This window comes from Plutella xylostella, chromosome 15 (assembly GCF_932276165.1).
Source record: "Plutella xylostella chromosome 15, ilPluXylo3.1, whole genome shotgun sequence".
In the NCBI taxonomy this organism is placed as follows: Eukaryota; Metazoa; Arthropoda; class Insecta; order Lepidoptera; family Plutellidae; genus Plutella; species Plutella xylostella.
In genome coordinates, this window is record NC_063995.1 from 5,670,738 (window position 1) to 5,687,851 (window position 17,114).

Sequence of the window (17,114 nt, forward strand, 5' to 3'; positions counted from 1 at the left end):
GCGTATCTCTCTCTCAGCCTTCTGTAGTCCACTGTTGGACATAGGCCTCTCCTAACGATCGCCACCCCAAACGGTCACCCGCCATCTGCATCCAGCGGCTTCCCGCTACCTTCCGCAGATCATCAGACCAACGGGTTGGGGGGCGACCGACACGCCGTTTGCCGACACGGGGTCTCCACTCCAGAACCTTTCTACTCCAGCGGTCGTCGGCTCTGCGGGCTACGTGGCCAGCCCATTGCCACTTCAGCGTGCTAATCCTTTTGGCTATGTCGGTAACTTTAGTTCTCCTGCGGATTTCTTCATTACGAATCCTATCTCGCAGGGACACGCCTAACATAGCCCTTTCCATAGCACGCTGAGCAACTCTGAGCTTGTGGATAAGCCCTTTGGTGAAGCACCACGTCTCGGCTCCGTAAGTCATCACTGGCAACACGCACTGATTGAAAACTTTTGTTTTCAGACACTGAGGTATGTTTTCAGTGAAGATGTGTCGTAATTTCCCGAACGCTGCCCATCCGAGTTGGATTCTACGAGCTACCTCTTTATCGAAGTTGGATTTACCTAATAGGATCACTTGTCCTAGGTAGGGATACTGATCGACAACTTCGATGGTGACACCTCCTACAGTTACGGGCGATGATGAAACATGTTCGTTCGACATGACCTTTGTCTTGTCCATGTTCATTTTCAGCCCAACTTGTTTAGAGGCATCATTGAGGTCTGTGAGCATTTCGCCTAACTCCTCCAGCGTTTCCGCCATAATAACTATGTCATCAGCAAATCGTAGATGAGAGATATATTCGCCATTGACGTTAATGCCCAGTCTTTTCCACTCTACAAGCTTAAAAACATCTTCCAGTGCACAGGTGAACAGTTTCGGAGAAATAACATCTCCCTGTCTCACGCCCCTTTGCAACTGGATCGGTTTTGTGCTATGTTCGTGTAATCGAACTGACATTGTGGCAGCATTGTACATACATCTCAACACCTCGATATAGCGATAGTCTATATGGCACCGCTGAAGGGATTGAAGCATCGCCCAGAGCTCAATAGAATCAAAGGCTTTCTCATAGTCCACAAACGCTAGACATAAAGGTAGATTATACTCCTCGGTCTTCTGTATAACCTGCCGAAGCGTGTGTATATGATCTATGGTACTATAGCCTTTTCGGAACCCGGCTTGTTCGGGTGACTGGAAGTCGTCGAGTCTTTGCTCGAGACGATTCGTAATAACTCTCGAAAACAGCTTGTACACATGGCTCAGAAGTGCAATGGGTCTATAATTCTTCAATAGGGCTTTGTTGCCTTTCTTGAAGAACAAAGTCACTACACTTCTGCTCCATGCCTCCGGGCTTGTGCCTTCGAGTATGACGGAATTAAACAGCCTCCGAAGTGCTATTAAAATCGGTCTACCGCCGGCTTTCAGAAGTTCTGTCGTTATTCCATCATCTCCCGGAGCTTTGTTGTTTTTTAGCTGTTTGAGAGCTATACTAATCTCGTCTAGACTGACGTCCGGAATATCTTCGGTATAGTGTCGGGTTAGTGGCGCTCGGCTGTCGTGAGCACCGCTGGTAATAGGGTTTTGTGTTGTGGTGTATAACTGTCCGTAGAATCTCTCAATTTCTCCCAGAATTTCGGGCACTGATGAAACGGTGTTGCCAGTGTCGGTCTTCAGTTGGGTCAACAGAGTCTGCCGAACAGGTCGATCTCTAGCAAAGACTTTGGAGCCCTTGTTTTGCTCTATTGCGTCTTGAATGCGCTTGCAATTGTAGCGTCTCATATCGCAACGTCTTGCTTTGGCGATCTGTCTGTTTAGACGTCTGTATTCGACCATATCAACTGAAGACTGCAACCTCATTTCTCTCCGTTCTCTTATGAGACTCAGAGTCCCATCTGAGAGTTTTTGAGGTCCTCGGTTGGTTCGGGACGAAAAATATTTCGATCCTACCTCTCGGACAGTTTCCACAAACCTATTATTTAAATCGTCAACTGTAACGCAATTCTCTAAACATATCAGGCGGTCGCAAAGCTCAGACTGAAAGCTTTCGGGATCCTGGATTTGAGCAGGAGTAGGACGGAGCGTGGACTTCACTGGCGTATAATGTACTCTTATTATATGAAGAACAACAACCTGTTTCATGTTTCGCAAAGTAACACATATTTTATATGTTTAAATATTCCGCCACTTGTGTAAAGGATCTTTAACCTCATTTGACTGAGCTGGCTCCGTTGTAACATAATTTTTTACTCATAAAGGATGTATCCCAGACTATACAATAGAGATCCTCGTGTTACCATGAATTTTCCGAGTCCTACTTTCATTACACTCAATGGTCCAACAATGCAATCATTAAGCAATTTTTTGGTTATTTTATATTTATATCTTTCTAGGTTTAATTAGCTCCAAAATATTGGTGCCTTTTGTAAATTTTATATATAAGTGCAGCGTCTTCAGCTTCATGATTTTATTAATGTGTTGCTTAAAAATGTTAATGTATTCAGCTATGTCGGTATAGAGGCTTCTATGTTTTAGTATACTCGCTCGTATTATGTGATCATTTGATCAACTGGTTCCTCTTAGCACTTATGAAATACGCTGCCCTTATATATTGTAGGTATGCTGCAGACAACAATTTATGTAATTAATTACGATAAACATTAAATAAATTGTTAGTCAACAGCATTTAGATCTGTTTTTTTCGAATGCATAGCAATTATACTGTAAAGACAAAAGACTACATTGATCAATCAATATGAATAAAAACATGGTTTCTTTCAAATTTGTTTTTATAATGAAGTTGTTATATAGTTCCAAAAAGTTTCCTGCCTATTAGTATACTTAATCAATTCTTATACATATAATATTGTACTCAGGTCCAAGTAAAAATGGATGGTAATGTAGAAATAATAAGTAACTCAGTTGGTACATACAATACATTTATTAAAATACTTATATGTATAACACATCAGCTTATCAATGTTCTATATACATTATTTTAATACATAACCTGATAATAAAAAGCCACTGGCTGCATTCATATTGACTTCTGGGTGTGTTCTATCAGGAAGTATCTGAAAACAGAAATACATATGATTATTACTTGACTTATAAAAACATAGTTCTCTGAAGCTGTGAGACACATAATTTTAAAGTTATATACCTATTCATGTTTGATGGAATCACTAACAAGATAGATATTTCTATACAAAAACAAGACACAATTAAAGAACATATTCTAAACTAACTTCTTGACGACCGAATGGCGTAGTGGTTAGTGACCCTGACTACTGAGCCGATGGTCCTGGGTTCGATTCCCGGCTGGGGCAGATATTTGTCCCATATATGCCCTTAACTAGTTTTTTGATCAAGTTGTTTTACTCTGGGATATGATTAAGATTCAGATTCTAAGTGCAAATATGCAAAAAACTCAAGTGGGTCGTTAGCGACCCTCTGGGCATATATGGGTTAAACACAGATATTTGTTCTCAGGTCTTGGATGTGCCCCTAAAATGGCAATAGGCCCGCCCCCTATTAAATTGGGACTAACATAACACTCTGGCGAAAAGTGGGTGCAGCAATGCACCTCTGCCTACCCCGCAAGGGAGTACATTAGTACAAGGTGTGAGTGCGTGTTTTTTTTTTTAATATTCTAAACTATTTAACTAAAATTTAAACATAATATACCTGATAGTTTCTCAACCAATTGCATGTTAATTTTAATGCAGCTATTTTACTATCACTCTTCAGAGACAAATATAGATGCTGCAGTGGCTCAGCTACACTGTAGTAGACAAGGAATGGGCGACCTGGCTTCACAAATTGTACCAGCTCTTTGAATATGTTTTGTGGATCTTCTTTACAAACAATAACCAAAGCATCCATTTTTTGTGTTAACAACTCTGCAGCGGCTATGTTATCAAAATGCCATTTTGGTTTTTTGCCTTCACTGATGCTGCTATCCTTCACATTTTCCATATTAGATGTATCTGGTGAACTGATTTCCGCTTTTGATTCCTGCTCTTTTAAGGGAATTTCTTCAGTGTCAAGTGTTTCATCAACTTTTGGAATTTTTATTTGATGATCATTATCATTCACTTCATCTGCTTTTCTCTTGAGATTAGATTCATTTTGAGGCAAAGTTTTTTTTTCATGTGTATCACAACCCTGATAGAATTGCCTCAATGATGAATAAATATTAACAGACACACATCTCTGCAACTGTTCCTCCGGGAAGTTCATAGCCAGCAGAGCCTGCTTCTGGGACATGTTGCCTGGGTGCATGTGGACTAACTTCCCATTGGTTTTGCCTCCAATGGCACTTAGCAAAGCAGCTGCTAACAATCCATTGGATCCGGAATCATATAGCAAATATTTTCCCTCAGAATAAATGTTGGCCATAGTCACAATCTGTGACAAGGTATCAATCCGTACACCCTGAATTTTGGTGGGATCCAATCTGTACATGATGTCAGCCACCATGCGCAAATTGGGCTGTATTATTTGAAGATAATCAAAGTATTTCTTTTCTTTCTTCCTCAAGTATTTATCTTGAGCATACTCTGTCTTACTACTGAAAGTATTTGAATTGCAAATGAGGGACTCAACTATATCGGATGCGCTGGTGGCGTCGGTCTTGAGTTCTTCAATATCTGCTGCCGTTAACTTCTGTGATTTGCCATCATCTAAAATATTTCTGTTATCCAATCCAGAAGTTTTTACATCAATTTCATCCTTCAGGCCTACTGCTTCATCGCACAGCTCCAGTCGATAACTGCGACTTCTCTTGTTGCCTGTGGCTATCATTTTAAATACTGAATAGTATTTACAACCTTCGATGCCCAGGAGCTCCACATTGTCTCTCCCTAGTGTTATGGCCGAATTAGCTTTATTGAATTTGTGTATTTTTCTGTAGTTTTGCCGTTGTATAACGATGTAATCGCCTACCTTAATGTTGTCCATATTCAAAGGTTTATTGTATTATTTTATGAATTAAGAATTAAGTGAATTTGCGGAAACAGTAAACAAAAAAACATAACCTTAAAAATTACGTACGTACGTAGTACGTACTCTGTGGTCAGACTCAGTCTCAGACTAGGGATGTCGAAATAATATCGATATATCGATATATTTTTATAAATCTATCGATATTTTCTGACGATATATTGTAAACCGATATATCGATGTATCGATATAAATAATCAAGTATCGAAAACATATCAAAATCGATATATTTTTCATTAACAATACCCTTTTGTTTGCGTCACAACGCAATGCGGCGATGCTAGCTCGCAACCGTGTACCGAGCGAGAGTGTAAAGGGGTCATCACACATGTCAATACACGACACTGGCACAAAGTGAAAATAGTATTTTTTAATAATAAAGGAATTTGATTTCGCAAGGATTTATTCCTTTTAAGCTACCGATATATCGATATTTTTTATTCGATATATCGATTTCAGTAACGATATAAAAGAAAATATCGATATATCGAAATATCGATATTTTTTTGCACTTTCGACATCCCTAACTCAGACTGTTAGGTTAGTGTCAGACTGACTCACAGAGTACATTTGGACTGACTCTACCCTACCCTGAGTCATTTTAATCTGTGCGTAAATAGATAATGTTAATGTCATTGTGACATGTCTGTGTCAGAGGTCGATGCTCTTCGTTTCGCTTGTTTCGTAAAGTTTGGTTGCACTTTTTCAATATTTTTTGCTGTGAAATTATGTTTGTATTATGAATATTTACAAGTTCTTGAAAAGGTATTACAATTACATCCAAATCATACTTTTTTCCGTAGTCAGTTTTCATCTAGGTTGTGGATTTGCGGTAAACTGGGCAAAATTTGACTGCGATACTGAAAATAATATTGTGAGACTGGATTCCTATCTGCAGACTTCGTTTGGTGGTATTGAATACGCTGTCCTTGTCCTGACTGGCCCAGATAATACAGATAAAAGAGATGTTATCAGACAGACTTGGATGAAACTCAGTAATAATATCAACATAAAAAATAAACCTTATAGATCAGGTTATGTAGAGCAGAAGCCACAATTTCTTAAAATATTTTTTGCAGTTGGAACCCAAGGTCTAGACAAGAAGAAGTTACATGACCTCTCTCTGGAAGATACCAAAAATAAAGATATTTTATTTTTACAAGATCTCCAAGACTCATACAAAAATTTAACACTCAAGCTTTTGAATTCTCTGAAATGGCTAAATGAAAACTTGCCCAAACTGAAATATGTAGTAAAGTGTGATGATGATTCATTTGTTAGACTTGATTTGATAGTGAAGGAAATTGAAAACTATGCACCAGAAATGAGTGCTGCCGAAATAAGCAGCTACGTCACTCACCAAGTAAGTCTATAGTGAGTCTCCATGATTTGTGTGATATCATATCAATTTTAACTACTAGGCAGCAAATTGACCATAACATTTTATTAACTTTCAGGAATCTTTACCATCATACAGTGGGTTATACTGGGGTTACTTCTTTGGTAAAGCTACAGTGTTTCGTTCCGGTAAATGGAAAGAACCCAATTGGTTTCTATGTGATACTTATCTTCCTTATGCTCTGGGAGGTGGCTATGTCATTTCCCGCAGTATTGTGGATTACATCAGTAGAAATCATGATGATTTAGTGTGAGTGTTTAGTTATTAATAATATTTATAACAAAAACAGTGAGAATGACATTTATACCAATTTAAAAATCGCATTTCAGGACATATAACTCTGAGGATGTTTCAATGGGTGTGTGGACAGCTGCATTGAAAGGAATCAACAGAGTACATGACGTGAGGTTCGACACACAATGGAGATCCAGAGGCTGTCTCAACTCTATGCTAATCAGACATAAACAAACTCCGCAAGATATGCTAGACATGTATAGCATATTAACAGAAACAAATGGCATTAAGCTATGTAAAAATGAAGCCTTAAAATTTCGACAATATTCATATAATTGGAATGAAAAACCTAGCATGTGTTGCACATAATAATAAGTCAACTCTAGTCTTACAATGATGTGGTAAAAGAAGACAAAGTGTAATTTTCTAAATGTTACCTATTTCATTAGGTATAACGGTTTTGTTTGTTATTTATCTTTATACCTACCATTTATAAGTTCTTTAATAAAAACACAAGAAAATTATTTTATGGTATTTTTGTATTGAGTTAGTAAGTACTAACTGTGCATGAGAGACTTGTATTCTGACTAAAGGCCGCTATGCTATTGGTTTTACCTCCGAAGGCGATTAGGTATATTTGATTGACCCATCATTGGCCTCATTATGCTCAACCTCTATTACCTACATCGGGAGAGACACACAAAGCATTTTGGGTGGGCAATGTAGTGTGTCTTAGCCTAATGACCCTCCGCAATGAAAATATGGTATGTACAAGGCGTGAGTAGGTGCTTCATACAGTGTGGAATTTTATTAGTGGTTACGCAAATCTCGGTTTGCTCGAGAATGCTAGTTGTTAGTATTCTGAGGATCTATGATTGTCACAGAATAGAAAATATCACGTCAAAGTGGATTTGTGTGAGTGATTTTTGACATACCTGCCTATTGACAACTCGAACAAGTGTTTTGCAAAGCAAACTTTACAAAAGTTTGTGTAAAATGTGAATAATTATGTACATTAGTTAGTAGAGTGATGTATTCTGAATCATTTCGATCGTTGACATATTTGACTCCAAAGTATTTAGGAAAAATGAGCTTCAAGATAGCGAGACAAAGTTTTAAGAAATTTTCAACAGCATGTAAGAAAGTTAGTCAAGTTTGCGTTGTTGGTGCGGGTCCAGCCGGATTCTATGCCGCAATGCAACTAACCAAGAAACTGGGCAATATCAATATTGACATCATTGAGAAATTACCGGTTCCTTTTGGCCTTATCAGGTATGAATTATGTTGGTTTTCTTTGTGTGTAGTTAAAGATTGATAAATGTTTATATTTTTATTTTAATAACTATACTTAATTTATATTGAAATTTTACAGATATGGCGTTGCACCTGATCACCCTGAAGTGAAAAATGTTATTAATCAGTTCACCAAAGTGGCACAACAGCCCAATGTAAACTTCTATGGAAATATTGCTTTAGGAAAGGATATCACTTTGTCTCAATTACGACAACACTATGATGCTGTGCTATTGGTAGGTTTCCATACAATATCAGTTATAATTAGTATTGAATATTGCCAGTAAACTCAGTGTCTTGGGGAAAAATAGAGTGTATTGCTACTTACTCACCTGGTTCTAATGTTTTGATGCATAACTTATTTGCTTCTGTTATGTTTATTTTCATTTTATATTATTTTTGTCAATTTAATCTATTCCAGACATATGGTGCAGAAGAAGATAAGCTGCTTGGAATTGAAAATGAAGATGCTAAAAATATAGTTGCTGCAAGGAAATTTGTAGGATGGTACAATGGACTTCCTGATGCTAGAGATTTTGAAGTAATTAATCTTTGTTTAATTAAACTTTTGTTTTTTTCCAACCCAATGAATTTAGGTTCATCCATTTCCTACACACACTATGATAAACCACTATGTCCAGCAGAAGCTGATTAATGGCTAATGATGAAGATGGAAATTTATTGCATTATAATATAGGATTAAATTAATGTAGATTTAAATTATCTTCCATTTTCACAGGTTGATCTGGGTGGAAATACAGCTGCTGTGTTGGGGCAAGGAAATGTTGCATTAGACGTAGCTAGAATAATATTGTCACCAATTGATGAACTAAGGAAAACAGATATACCTGAGCATGTCCTCAGTGTTTTAGCCAAGTCTAAAATCAAAGAACTGTATTTAGTAGGCAGAAGAGGGCCCCTACAGGTAGCATTTACTATCAAGGAGCTGAGAGAACAGCTTAAAATACCATTTTGTCAAACTGTTTGGAGGAAAAATGACTTTGATGGTGTTTCAGAAGTAGCCAGTGCCTTAGCTCGGCCTAGAAAAAGGCTGACTGAACTCATGCTGAAATCATTAAATGAACACAGTGAAGATAGCAAACCTGAAAAATATTTTAAACCAATATTCCATAGAAGCCCAGATAAATTTATAGTTGATAGCAAAAACAATGTGATGGGTGTTCAACTCACATGTAATCAGATGGCTGGCAGTCTTGACAAAGACCCAAAATATTTACCCACTGATGAAAAAGAAATCATAAATTGTAGTCTTGCAATAAGAAGTATTGGTTACAAAAGTGTTAATGTTGATAAAGACTTAATCATTGGAGATAATGGTTCAGTGCCCAATGATAAAGGTCGTATATTGGACCCTAGTAATGATTTAGCAAAGTTGTATGTAGCTGGGTGGCTGGGCACTGGGCCTGTTGGTGTAATACTACACACTATGGGTAATGCCTTCCAAGTAGCTAAAGCCATTCAAGAAGACCTTGAAACAGGTCAGAGTACTGAAAACAAAGGAGGATTTGCAGAAGTAAGAAAAGCTATCAGTGACAATTTAAAAATAGTGGATTGGAAAGGTTGGGAAAATATTGATAAGTATGAAATAGAAATGGGCAAGAAACTAGGAAAACCACGCGAAAAGATTTGTTGTGTTTCCGAAATGTTAGAGAAAGCATTATAAGTAATTGAATAAAATTTTGTGTACATGGAATACATGTTTGTACCTTAGGTACTTTAACTAGGCGAGAACATTAATATTCCAAAAAAAGGATGATTTTATAAGTATTAAAGTTTATCAATTGAATGTTGGGTAGGCATATACTTACCTAGTTACTTAAGTTTTAAATTTTATTATGACATATTAAAATTATGTGATTTATAAAAGTTTTCTCAATGCATTTCAATCTAGAGTCGCGCGGGTGTAGGTATCTATTATAATATTATCTATGCGACCAAGGGTTGCATCGCAGGTAGCAGTCGCCTCACTTGAGAGTCGCGTAGTGGGAGAAGGGGCTAAGCTAAAGTTCCAGGTCGTAACCAGAAGCCGGGTCCAGACATGTATCCTTTGCCCGAGCCTGTCACCGTATCCGATCATCATACCGTATCTGCGTATTGTATCAAGCGCCGTATCAAGTTAATCGGGCAAAAACCGACACGATATGGGACGGGCCGTATCATAACGGCGGATCGATATCGCGTATCATGATACACATCCAATACCAAGTTCGAAAAGGCCTCGACCCCTAGGCCACCCTAGGCAACCACTGACGCTATTCTAGTCTAGCGCCATTAGTGGCGATTGTGTTGGTCACCGACACGATGAAACACAAATCAAATAACTACATTATTCTAAAGAATAATAACACGAATCTTGAAGTTTCTCAGAATAATAACAGCCACGCACTTTTTATGGCTTCTGTAAAGAATATTATCGCAAGAATGACTTGACAGTGACAGAACTGACAGATGACAGACGCGCAGACGTGAGGGAGAGGAGGTCTTGTTTTTCGTTGGTAGACTCAATAAATAAATTAATGAAAATAAGTTCTTACTATGTGATTGTTCAATTTATAATCGCAAAACAAATTGTGTACAATATAACTGTGCCAAATCTTAGTGAGAAATGGCTGAGAATGGAGATAACTCAAGATCTCGGAAGTATACCAAACTTGCGAGGCAACTGGCGGCTGGAGGGTGCTATGCGAAAGCTTACGACATGTACATCTCGGCGTTCAACAAGTTTCCCGATCTAAAGACGAGCCTGGAGGCTGAGTTCAGGTTGCTGCTGAGCAAACTCAATGCACTGCTATTTGAAACCAACAAAATCGCTGAAATATTTTTCTATTTCGAGCATACTCTTGCAGTATATCCCGATAATATTTATATTCTGAACGACCTTGGGAAGTATCTCTATAAGTTTGGGTTTTATAAAGAAGCTTGCACTCATTTCCAAAGAGCCTTGGCTATTGACTCAGGCTATGTAGGAGCTGAAAAGAATTTGAATTCAGTCAAGAACTTTTTGGTGGATAGATGGCACTTCAGGATGCTCAATGATAAAACTCGCAATGAAGCCTACCGCAAAGCAATCAAAGCAGTACTGAAACATAAGAAGGATTCCATTATAGACATTGGCACTGGCACTGGCTTACTATCTATTTATGCCTCAGAATGTGAACCAGTAGCTATTACTGCTATAGACTCAAATGAGTACATGGCAAGTATTGCATCTGAAATCTTAAAAGAAAATAATATAAATGGTATTGTTCTGGTACCAAAATTATCAACCAAACTTCAACAACAAGACATTGGTGGAAAGAAAAGTCTCATTATAAATGAGCTCTATGATGCTGGACTTTTTGGTGAAGGTGTGCTGCAGACCCTAATACATGCTTGGGAAAACTTGATCACTAATGATGGTCACATTATACCTGGAAAAGCTGAATTTTATGTAGCTGGTGCCAAATGCAGTTGTTTAAATATGAAATATCAACTAAGTTTACCTGCAAAACAAGCATTAAACATCACTAAATACAAAGTGCACTCTAATAGGGGCTTAAATGAACCTTATGATTGTGATGATGTTCATATGATTAAAGGACTTACATACATGACTGAACCAAAATCAATAATTAAAGTTGACTTTAGCTGTGTTGAAAGTATGAAGGAAATACTCTACAGGGAGCTTCCATTTGAAGTGCTGCTGAGAGCTAAAGAGTCAGGAGAAATAGATGTGTTAGTTGGGTGGTTTAATTTATATTTAACAGAAAATATAACAATAACCACTAATCCAACTTCTCATAATCGAGCTAATGCATGGCAACAAGCTATATTCTGTGATTTCATTCCAAGAGAAGTTGAGAAAAATGAAGATATTCCTGTAAAATTTTCCTGCACTGAAGGCAAACTGACTCTTTTACAAGATGCTAAATTAGATATTAGAAGAATTACTGATGAAATGCTGCATTTTCTGAATGATGCTTGTTATATGAAGATGATTCAAGAATGTATTGGAGCAGTTTGCATATATTTAGGACAAACAGCTGAAATCTCAAACATTGCGGTAGTGGACTTATCTCCATTTCCAGTCATTGGAATGTTGATGATGAAACGAGGAGCCTGTTCTTTAATTTGTCAAGCCAAGACCACAGAAGATAGAAAATTCATAAGGAGTGTTTTCAGCATAAATAAAGTACCTAGAGCAAAAGTTAGAGTTATTATAGAAGATAAATTGAATCACAAGGCCTTTAAAGACCAAAAATTTAATTTAATAGTTGGGAACATCCTCGAGCTTGGTGGTGATTTAAATACTGATCGCAAAGAGTTGACAAACCAGCTACAGAAAACAAATTTGTTACCTGGAGGGCTATTTTTACCCTTTAAAATAGAATTACATGCACAGATAATCAATAGTCACTGGTTGGATGTAAATAACTGTGTTTATGATGAAAATGTTAGTGAATACAAGGTTGGTATGTATATGAATAGGTACCAAGTATCACAAAACTTTCACATTAATATCTCACAATTACAATATAATCCTATATCGGAAAGTACTTTAGTGGCGGTAGTAAGTGATGAAATGAGGTCAGAAGTTATAAATGTGCCAATTATAAATAATGGTTATGCTAATGGAATAATTTGTTGGTACACCATTCAGCTGATTGAAACTGGCACCATAATTAGTACAAATAGAGCTAACAGTTTCATAGATGCAATTGCTTTCTTAGCAAACCCAAAGATGCCTATGCTAAGGGGCCAGATAGCAAATATTCTTAGTTGTGTTGATGTGGACAGCAATTTCAAGCTTGTTATTGATACTGATGCTTAATTTTTAAACTGTAGGCAAGTTGTTTGATCTCTGTACTTATACTTAATAAATAAGTTATTTGTTTTTTATGTAAGTAGGTGTTATTATTTAGAACTCTTTATGTAATGAGCTAATGAGGAGTGCAGTGAACTTCAAGGGTCTATTTTATTGTACTAAACCACAAGAATGGGCGAGTACCTATACATAGAGCTTATTTAAATACGACGTACTACATAGGTACCTAGGAAAACTATTTAGTTAGATGGTACCTACCACCATTAACTACATGTTACGTAATCTATTCTATTTATGAATGTTACCTATTTATCCGTATAATAACGTTTTGCCATGTGATTTCCCCATAGTAGTGTTGATCTGGATTATTCGTTATGCATCATACATCACAGGACTAGATTGTGTAACGGGCACATGTCACTGTTAGACCTCATAAATGTTGTAAGTGTTACCAAAAGTACCTAATATCTTTATAAATCTCAATGTTAGTAGTAAAATTTAATAAAACTGAAATTGCATTTAAATTAAAAAACTGAGTTTTATTCCATAGTGGCTTTATTCACATCACTTTAGGCATAAACATGTTGGTCGACCGCCATTGGGTTTGTCCGTCCCGGCCGCGGACCTCAGCCTACGCCGCCAGTGCTGCGCGCAGCCAGGTGAGCCCGAGCACCAGCTTAGTCGAACAGACCGAAGCCCATGTCGTCGTCGCTCTGCTCATCTTCCTCCTCCTTCTTCTCTTCCTTCTTGGCGGCAGCGGGGGCTGCGGCGGCCGGGGCGGCCGATACAGCGGCAGCAGCGAACTTGGAAGGATCCTGCAAACAAATTTTACATTGATCAATTGTATGATCATAGCTTATAAACAAGATGTAAATAGACAACATTTCAAAAAACTAAAGCTGCTATAAATCGAAAACCATTTCGAGATTTAGCTCTAAAGGCCACAAAAAAAATGTTTTTGTATTTTTTGGATGTATCATTTTCGAGAAAATCATAAAATAGTAAAAAAGTGCTGATGACGTCATGCATCAGGTGCGATGCATTTTGATGATCAAAGCCCATAGATTTAAAAACAAAGTAACTGTCACTTTCATTTTTGATTGACGTTGACGTTTTATCGTGACGTTGTTGTTTATTTGGGTCATTTTCATTAATTCTGTTCTGACACTTTCTGACTATTTTTTTATTTATTATTAAGAGATGACCTCTATATAATATGTCCCAGAGCATGCCACCGCCTACACAGTTGAAAAAATGCTTCTGCTTATTTTTTTACATGATAAGTACCTACTTTCCATCACCAGAAATATCAATGTCATTTGAAAATGACCCATTTGTTGGTTGGCATGTAAACAAAGTTTAAATGTCACTTGTCAGTGTCATTTATGTTTTTTTTCAAGACTCAGGCAATAGACAAAAATAAAAATTGAGCCTAATATGTCACGTCACTTCCGGTTTTAAAATAATTAACTTTAAAGTTAAAAATAACATGCAAAAATTAATGTATATACAAAATAAAAAAATACGGGTTCACTAATTTTCTATAAACTTTCCGAATAGCTAATAAAAATATAGGTTAAAGAAAATGAAATGTTGTCCATTTAGTTTATGATATTAAAAAAATGTCTCACTACTTTGCCAGTCTACATGTCAGGTACATAACTAAGCAAACTAGGATAATAGTAGGGACTTCAATGTAGTCTGAAAGCGAAGCCAGGGAAGTTAAGATACATTCACTGGTATTATAACAGACAAGAGATAAATGAAGTTATTTTGATAAATTTATGCCAACAGATTTTACATTACATGCTAACATGTCAAAAACCGTACCAAATAGTTATGAAATTTACCTTGATGAACTCCTTGATGGTAGTGGCTTCCTTGAACTCAACCTCGGTGACGGCGGCGATGGCCAGCAGGTTCTTGAATCCGTTGGCGATGGAGTGAGGAGCAGAAGCGATGGTTGGGTAGCCGATGGACAGAGAGAGGGCAGCAACATTGGCAACTCCTTCCAGGAACTTGGAGCGGAGGTCCTCGGGTTTGATGTCCAAGATGGCAGGAGCAAAGATGGTGCCTGAGTCGTACACCTGCAGAAAGAAGTTGTAATTTGATTATAACTTGCATTGTAATGTATAGTAATAAAACATCCATCTGAATGAAACGATGATTAATGATACCAATAAATAATTGATTATTCTGTCCAAATGTATCACAAAGTTAACTCATGTTGATGTTGACCTTTAACTTGACACATTTAATTTCATTTACCAAAGGTAAATTATCAGATAGCACACAAAATGCTATCTGTACTCAACACTTTGGATACGGGAATTAAATCATGAGCATTCCACACATAGATTCAAATTTGAGCTCTGCATATTAAGATTGGATGTCGGTTAGGTACAATAAATGTTTCACATATTATATACACAAAAACGATAAGTAAAGTACATTACCTGCTCAACGATAAGACCGTATGAGAAGGGCGAGATGTTCAACATGTTAAGAAGGGTAGCCTCGGAAGCACCCACTTTGTCACCAGGCTTCAAGATGTGCACATCGTTGATGATTTCAATCGTACCTAAAGAAAAAATACATCATTAATATTAATTTACTAGCTGGATGCTTCAATAAATAAATTATTCATAATGAAAATTTGTATCTTCAAAATGCCAGTGCACATTATATCAAGTAACAATCACACTAGGATAAATTTGAAGAATTCAATTTGGTCTGAAAGCGAAGCCAGGGAACTAGATATACAGTTCACTGGTATTAAAACAGACCCATTCATGCTTATAATAGAGAAGTCATTGTTCATGGTTTCTTACCCTTGGAAATCTTGGTTGGGATGGACAGAGCCTGGAAGAAAGAGGTCTTCTCAGGACCAAGACCAGTGTTCTGGGCAGGAATGATGACGGACAGAGGAGCGATGGCACCAGCACGAGCCGGGGCACGCACCTTGTTCTCCAGAAGTTTGTCACGGACCTGAATTTTAGTACAATAGATGTTTGTTAGTCTCATTGTGAAATTATGAAACTTTTCCCATGCATAGCCTAATAAATTGGCAATTTCACTTAAAATGCTTATCACATAGATAACTATACAAAATGAGATACATACATCAACGAGGTCTCCACGGGTGAAGACGAAGCCGACATTGCCCTTGATGTGGGGCAGCAGCTTCTCGAGCGCGGGGTTGGACTCGAGGTGGCCGCGGATGGCCTTGCGCATCATGGTGTTCTTGCCCATGAGCACGATGGCGTGCCCGCGCAGCGACATGCGGATCTGCTGCATCTGCTTGGAGCCCACATTGTCTGCACCCACTATGAAACATTTGGGGTACTCGTCCAGGAGTTGCTGGAAGTGAAAGGATTTGGCGTTAGTTTGGGTTGGACTGCCGGATACAATGTTGTGGTACGTACTTGTAAGATAGATAATAAGACTAGGCACTCGCCAGCTGCGGCGTCATCAAATTAATGTTTTGGTTAGGCTAACATATGCTTGGATTTTAAAGAATATAAGTAAAAATCGTAAAAATACTTACGACAATCTTAGCGAAGTAGTTTCCCTTCCAGGTGGCTTTGTCCTCCCTACCCATCGTGAAGTGGTTAGGGACTTCGAGTGAAATTTAAGGACTGCAAAAAACATATTGTTGAGGTTATTACGATTTGGCACTAAAGAAATATCACAAAACTAAGATGTATCAGTAGTCAATTGGAAAAAGAGTATCATTAAACTGAAATTTAATCATGGATTGATATAATATTTAAAGATTTACAACTCACCAAAACTAAACGCACAAACACTGTGCGGGACAAAATTACAAATGGCCGAATGACGGTGTTGCCAGGGTTGACACTTGAGTTGACAGATTAGCTTTTTTAATGTGTGCTGCCAGCATTATATTGTTATAAGCTTAAGCAGCCCATTCACTGTCCAGCCTGTCCAGCAAGGAAGCTCTCCAGCCCAAGGACTTTAAGTCCTTGCTCCAGCAACCTAGCCAGGCCGGTATTACTAAAACTTGGTAAAGTCGGGTCCGCAACCTCCATATAGAATAGGATAGAATCAATATTTATTTAATGGAAAATTTATGATAATACATACAAATGCGACGAATACACGGCCGAGCGTTGAGATCTACAGAGAACAAGATGTTGAGTGTGCCTGACCGCAACGCTGCTTCTTACAGTGACTCGTTCGCTGTGAAGGCGGCGTGTTTGTGGAACACCTTGCCCGTAGACGTGCGACTTTCACCTTCACTTGCTACCTTTAAAAAGAGCGTAAAGGATCACTATTATAAAACCTTAGGTTGGTAAATAATATGTATTATATTATATAGTTATATATGTATTTATATA

General features: G+C 37.7%; 5 protein-coding genes and 2 non-coding genes across 7 annotated transcripts; 3 read left to right on the forward strand and 4 right to left on the reverse strand.

The window, feature by feature from the left end:
- Positions 1-2,920: 2,920 nt before the first annotated feature.
- Positions 2,921-5,041, reverse strand: LOC105386737 (tRNA (adenine(58)-N(1))-methyltransferase non-catalytic subunit TRM6). Its single transcript, XM_011557360.3, has 2 exons — positions 3,686-5,041; positions 2,921-3,072 (listed from the first exon to the last, which is right to left on the reverse strand). The coding sequence occupies exons 1-2, from the start codon at positions 4,958-4,960 to the stop codon at positions 2,992-2,994; spliced, it is 1,356 nt and encodes a 451-aa protein (XP_011555662.3). The 5' UTR covers positions 4,961-5,041; the 3' UTR covers positions 2,921-2,991.
- Positions 5,042-5,636: 595 nt separating this feature from the next.
- On the forward strand, positions 5,637-7,159 carry LOC105386738 (beta-1,3-galactosyltransferase 6). Its single transcript, XM_011557361.3, has 3 exons — positions 5,637-6,365; positions 6,460-6,650; positions 6,731-7,159. Exons 1-3 carry the CDS (start codon positions 5,742-5,744, stop codon positions 7,002-7,004), a joined length of 1,089 nt encoding a protein of 362 aa, XP_011555663.3. The 5' UTR covers positions 5,637-5,741; the 3' UTR covers positions 7,005-7,159.
- A 410-nt stretch (positions 7,160-7,569) lies between these two features.
- Positions 7,570-9,820, forward strand: LOC105386739 (NADPH:adrenodoxin oxidoreductase, mitochondrial). The gene is made up of 4 exons (XM_011557363.3): positions 7,570-7,907; positions 8,008-8,164; positions 8,350-8,469; positions 8,668-9,820. Exons 1-4 carry the CDS (start codon positions 7,666-7,668, stop codon positions 9,610-9,612), a joined length of 1,464 nt encoding a protein of 487 aa, XP_011555665.3. The 5' UTR covers positions 7,570-7,665; the 3' UTR covers positions 9,613-9,820.
- A 566-nt stretch (positions 9,821-10,386) lies between these two features.
- On the forward strand, positions 10,387-13,278 carry LOC125489555 (protein arginine N-methyltransferase 9-like). The gene has a single exon (XM_048625596.1). It carries the CDS (start codon positions 10,555-10,557, stop codon positions 12,757-12,759), a length of 2,205 nt encoding a protein of 734 aa, XP_048481553.1. The 5' UTR covers positions 10,387-10,554; the 3' UTR covers positions 12,760-13,278.
- A 12-nt stretch (positions 13,279-13,290) lies between these two features.
- On the reverse strand, positions 13,291-16,693 carry LOC105386741 (60S acidic ribosomal protein P0). The gene is made up of 7 exons (XM_038108200.2): positions 16,542-16,693; positions 16,301-16,391; positions 15,877-16,113; positions 15,585-15,741; positions 15,210-15,334; positions 14,604-14,840; positions 13,291-13,568 (listed from the first exon to the last, which is right to left on the reverse strand). The coding sequence occupies exons 2-7, from the start codon at positions 16,352-16,354 to the stop codon at positions 13,431-13,433; spliced, it is 948 nt and encodes a 315-aa protein (XP_037964128.1). The 5' UTR covers positions 16,355-16,391; positions 16,542-16,693; the 3' UTR covers positions 13,291-13,430.
- LOC119691322 lies at positions 14,374-14,511 on the reverse strand. The gene has a single exon (XR_005253895.1). It is a non-coding gene; the product is annotated as a small nucleolar RNA psi28S-1192 (small nucleolar RNA).
- Positions 15,408-15,544, reverse strand: LOC119691321. The gene has a single exon (XR_005253894.2). It is a non-coding gene; the product is annotated as a small nucleolar RNA psi28S-1192 (small nucleolar RNA).
- Positions 16,694-17,114: the final 421 nt, after the last annotated feature.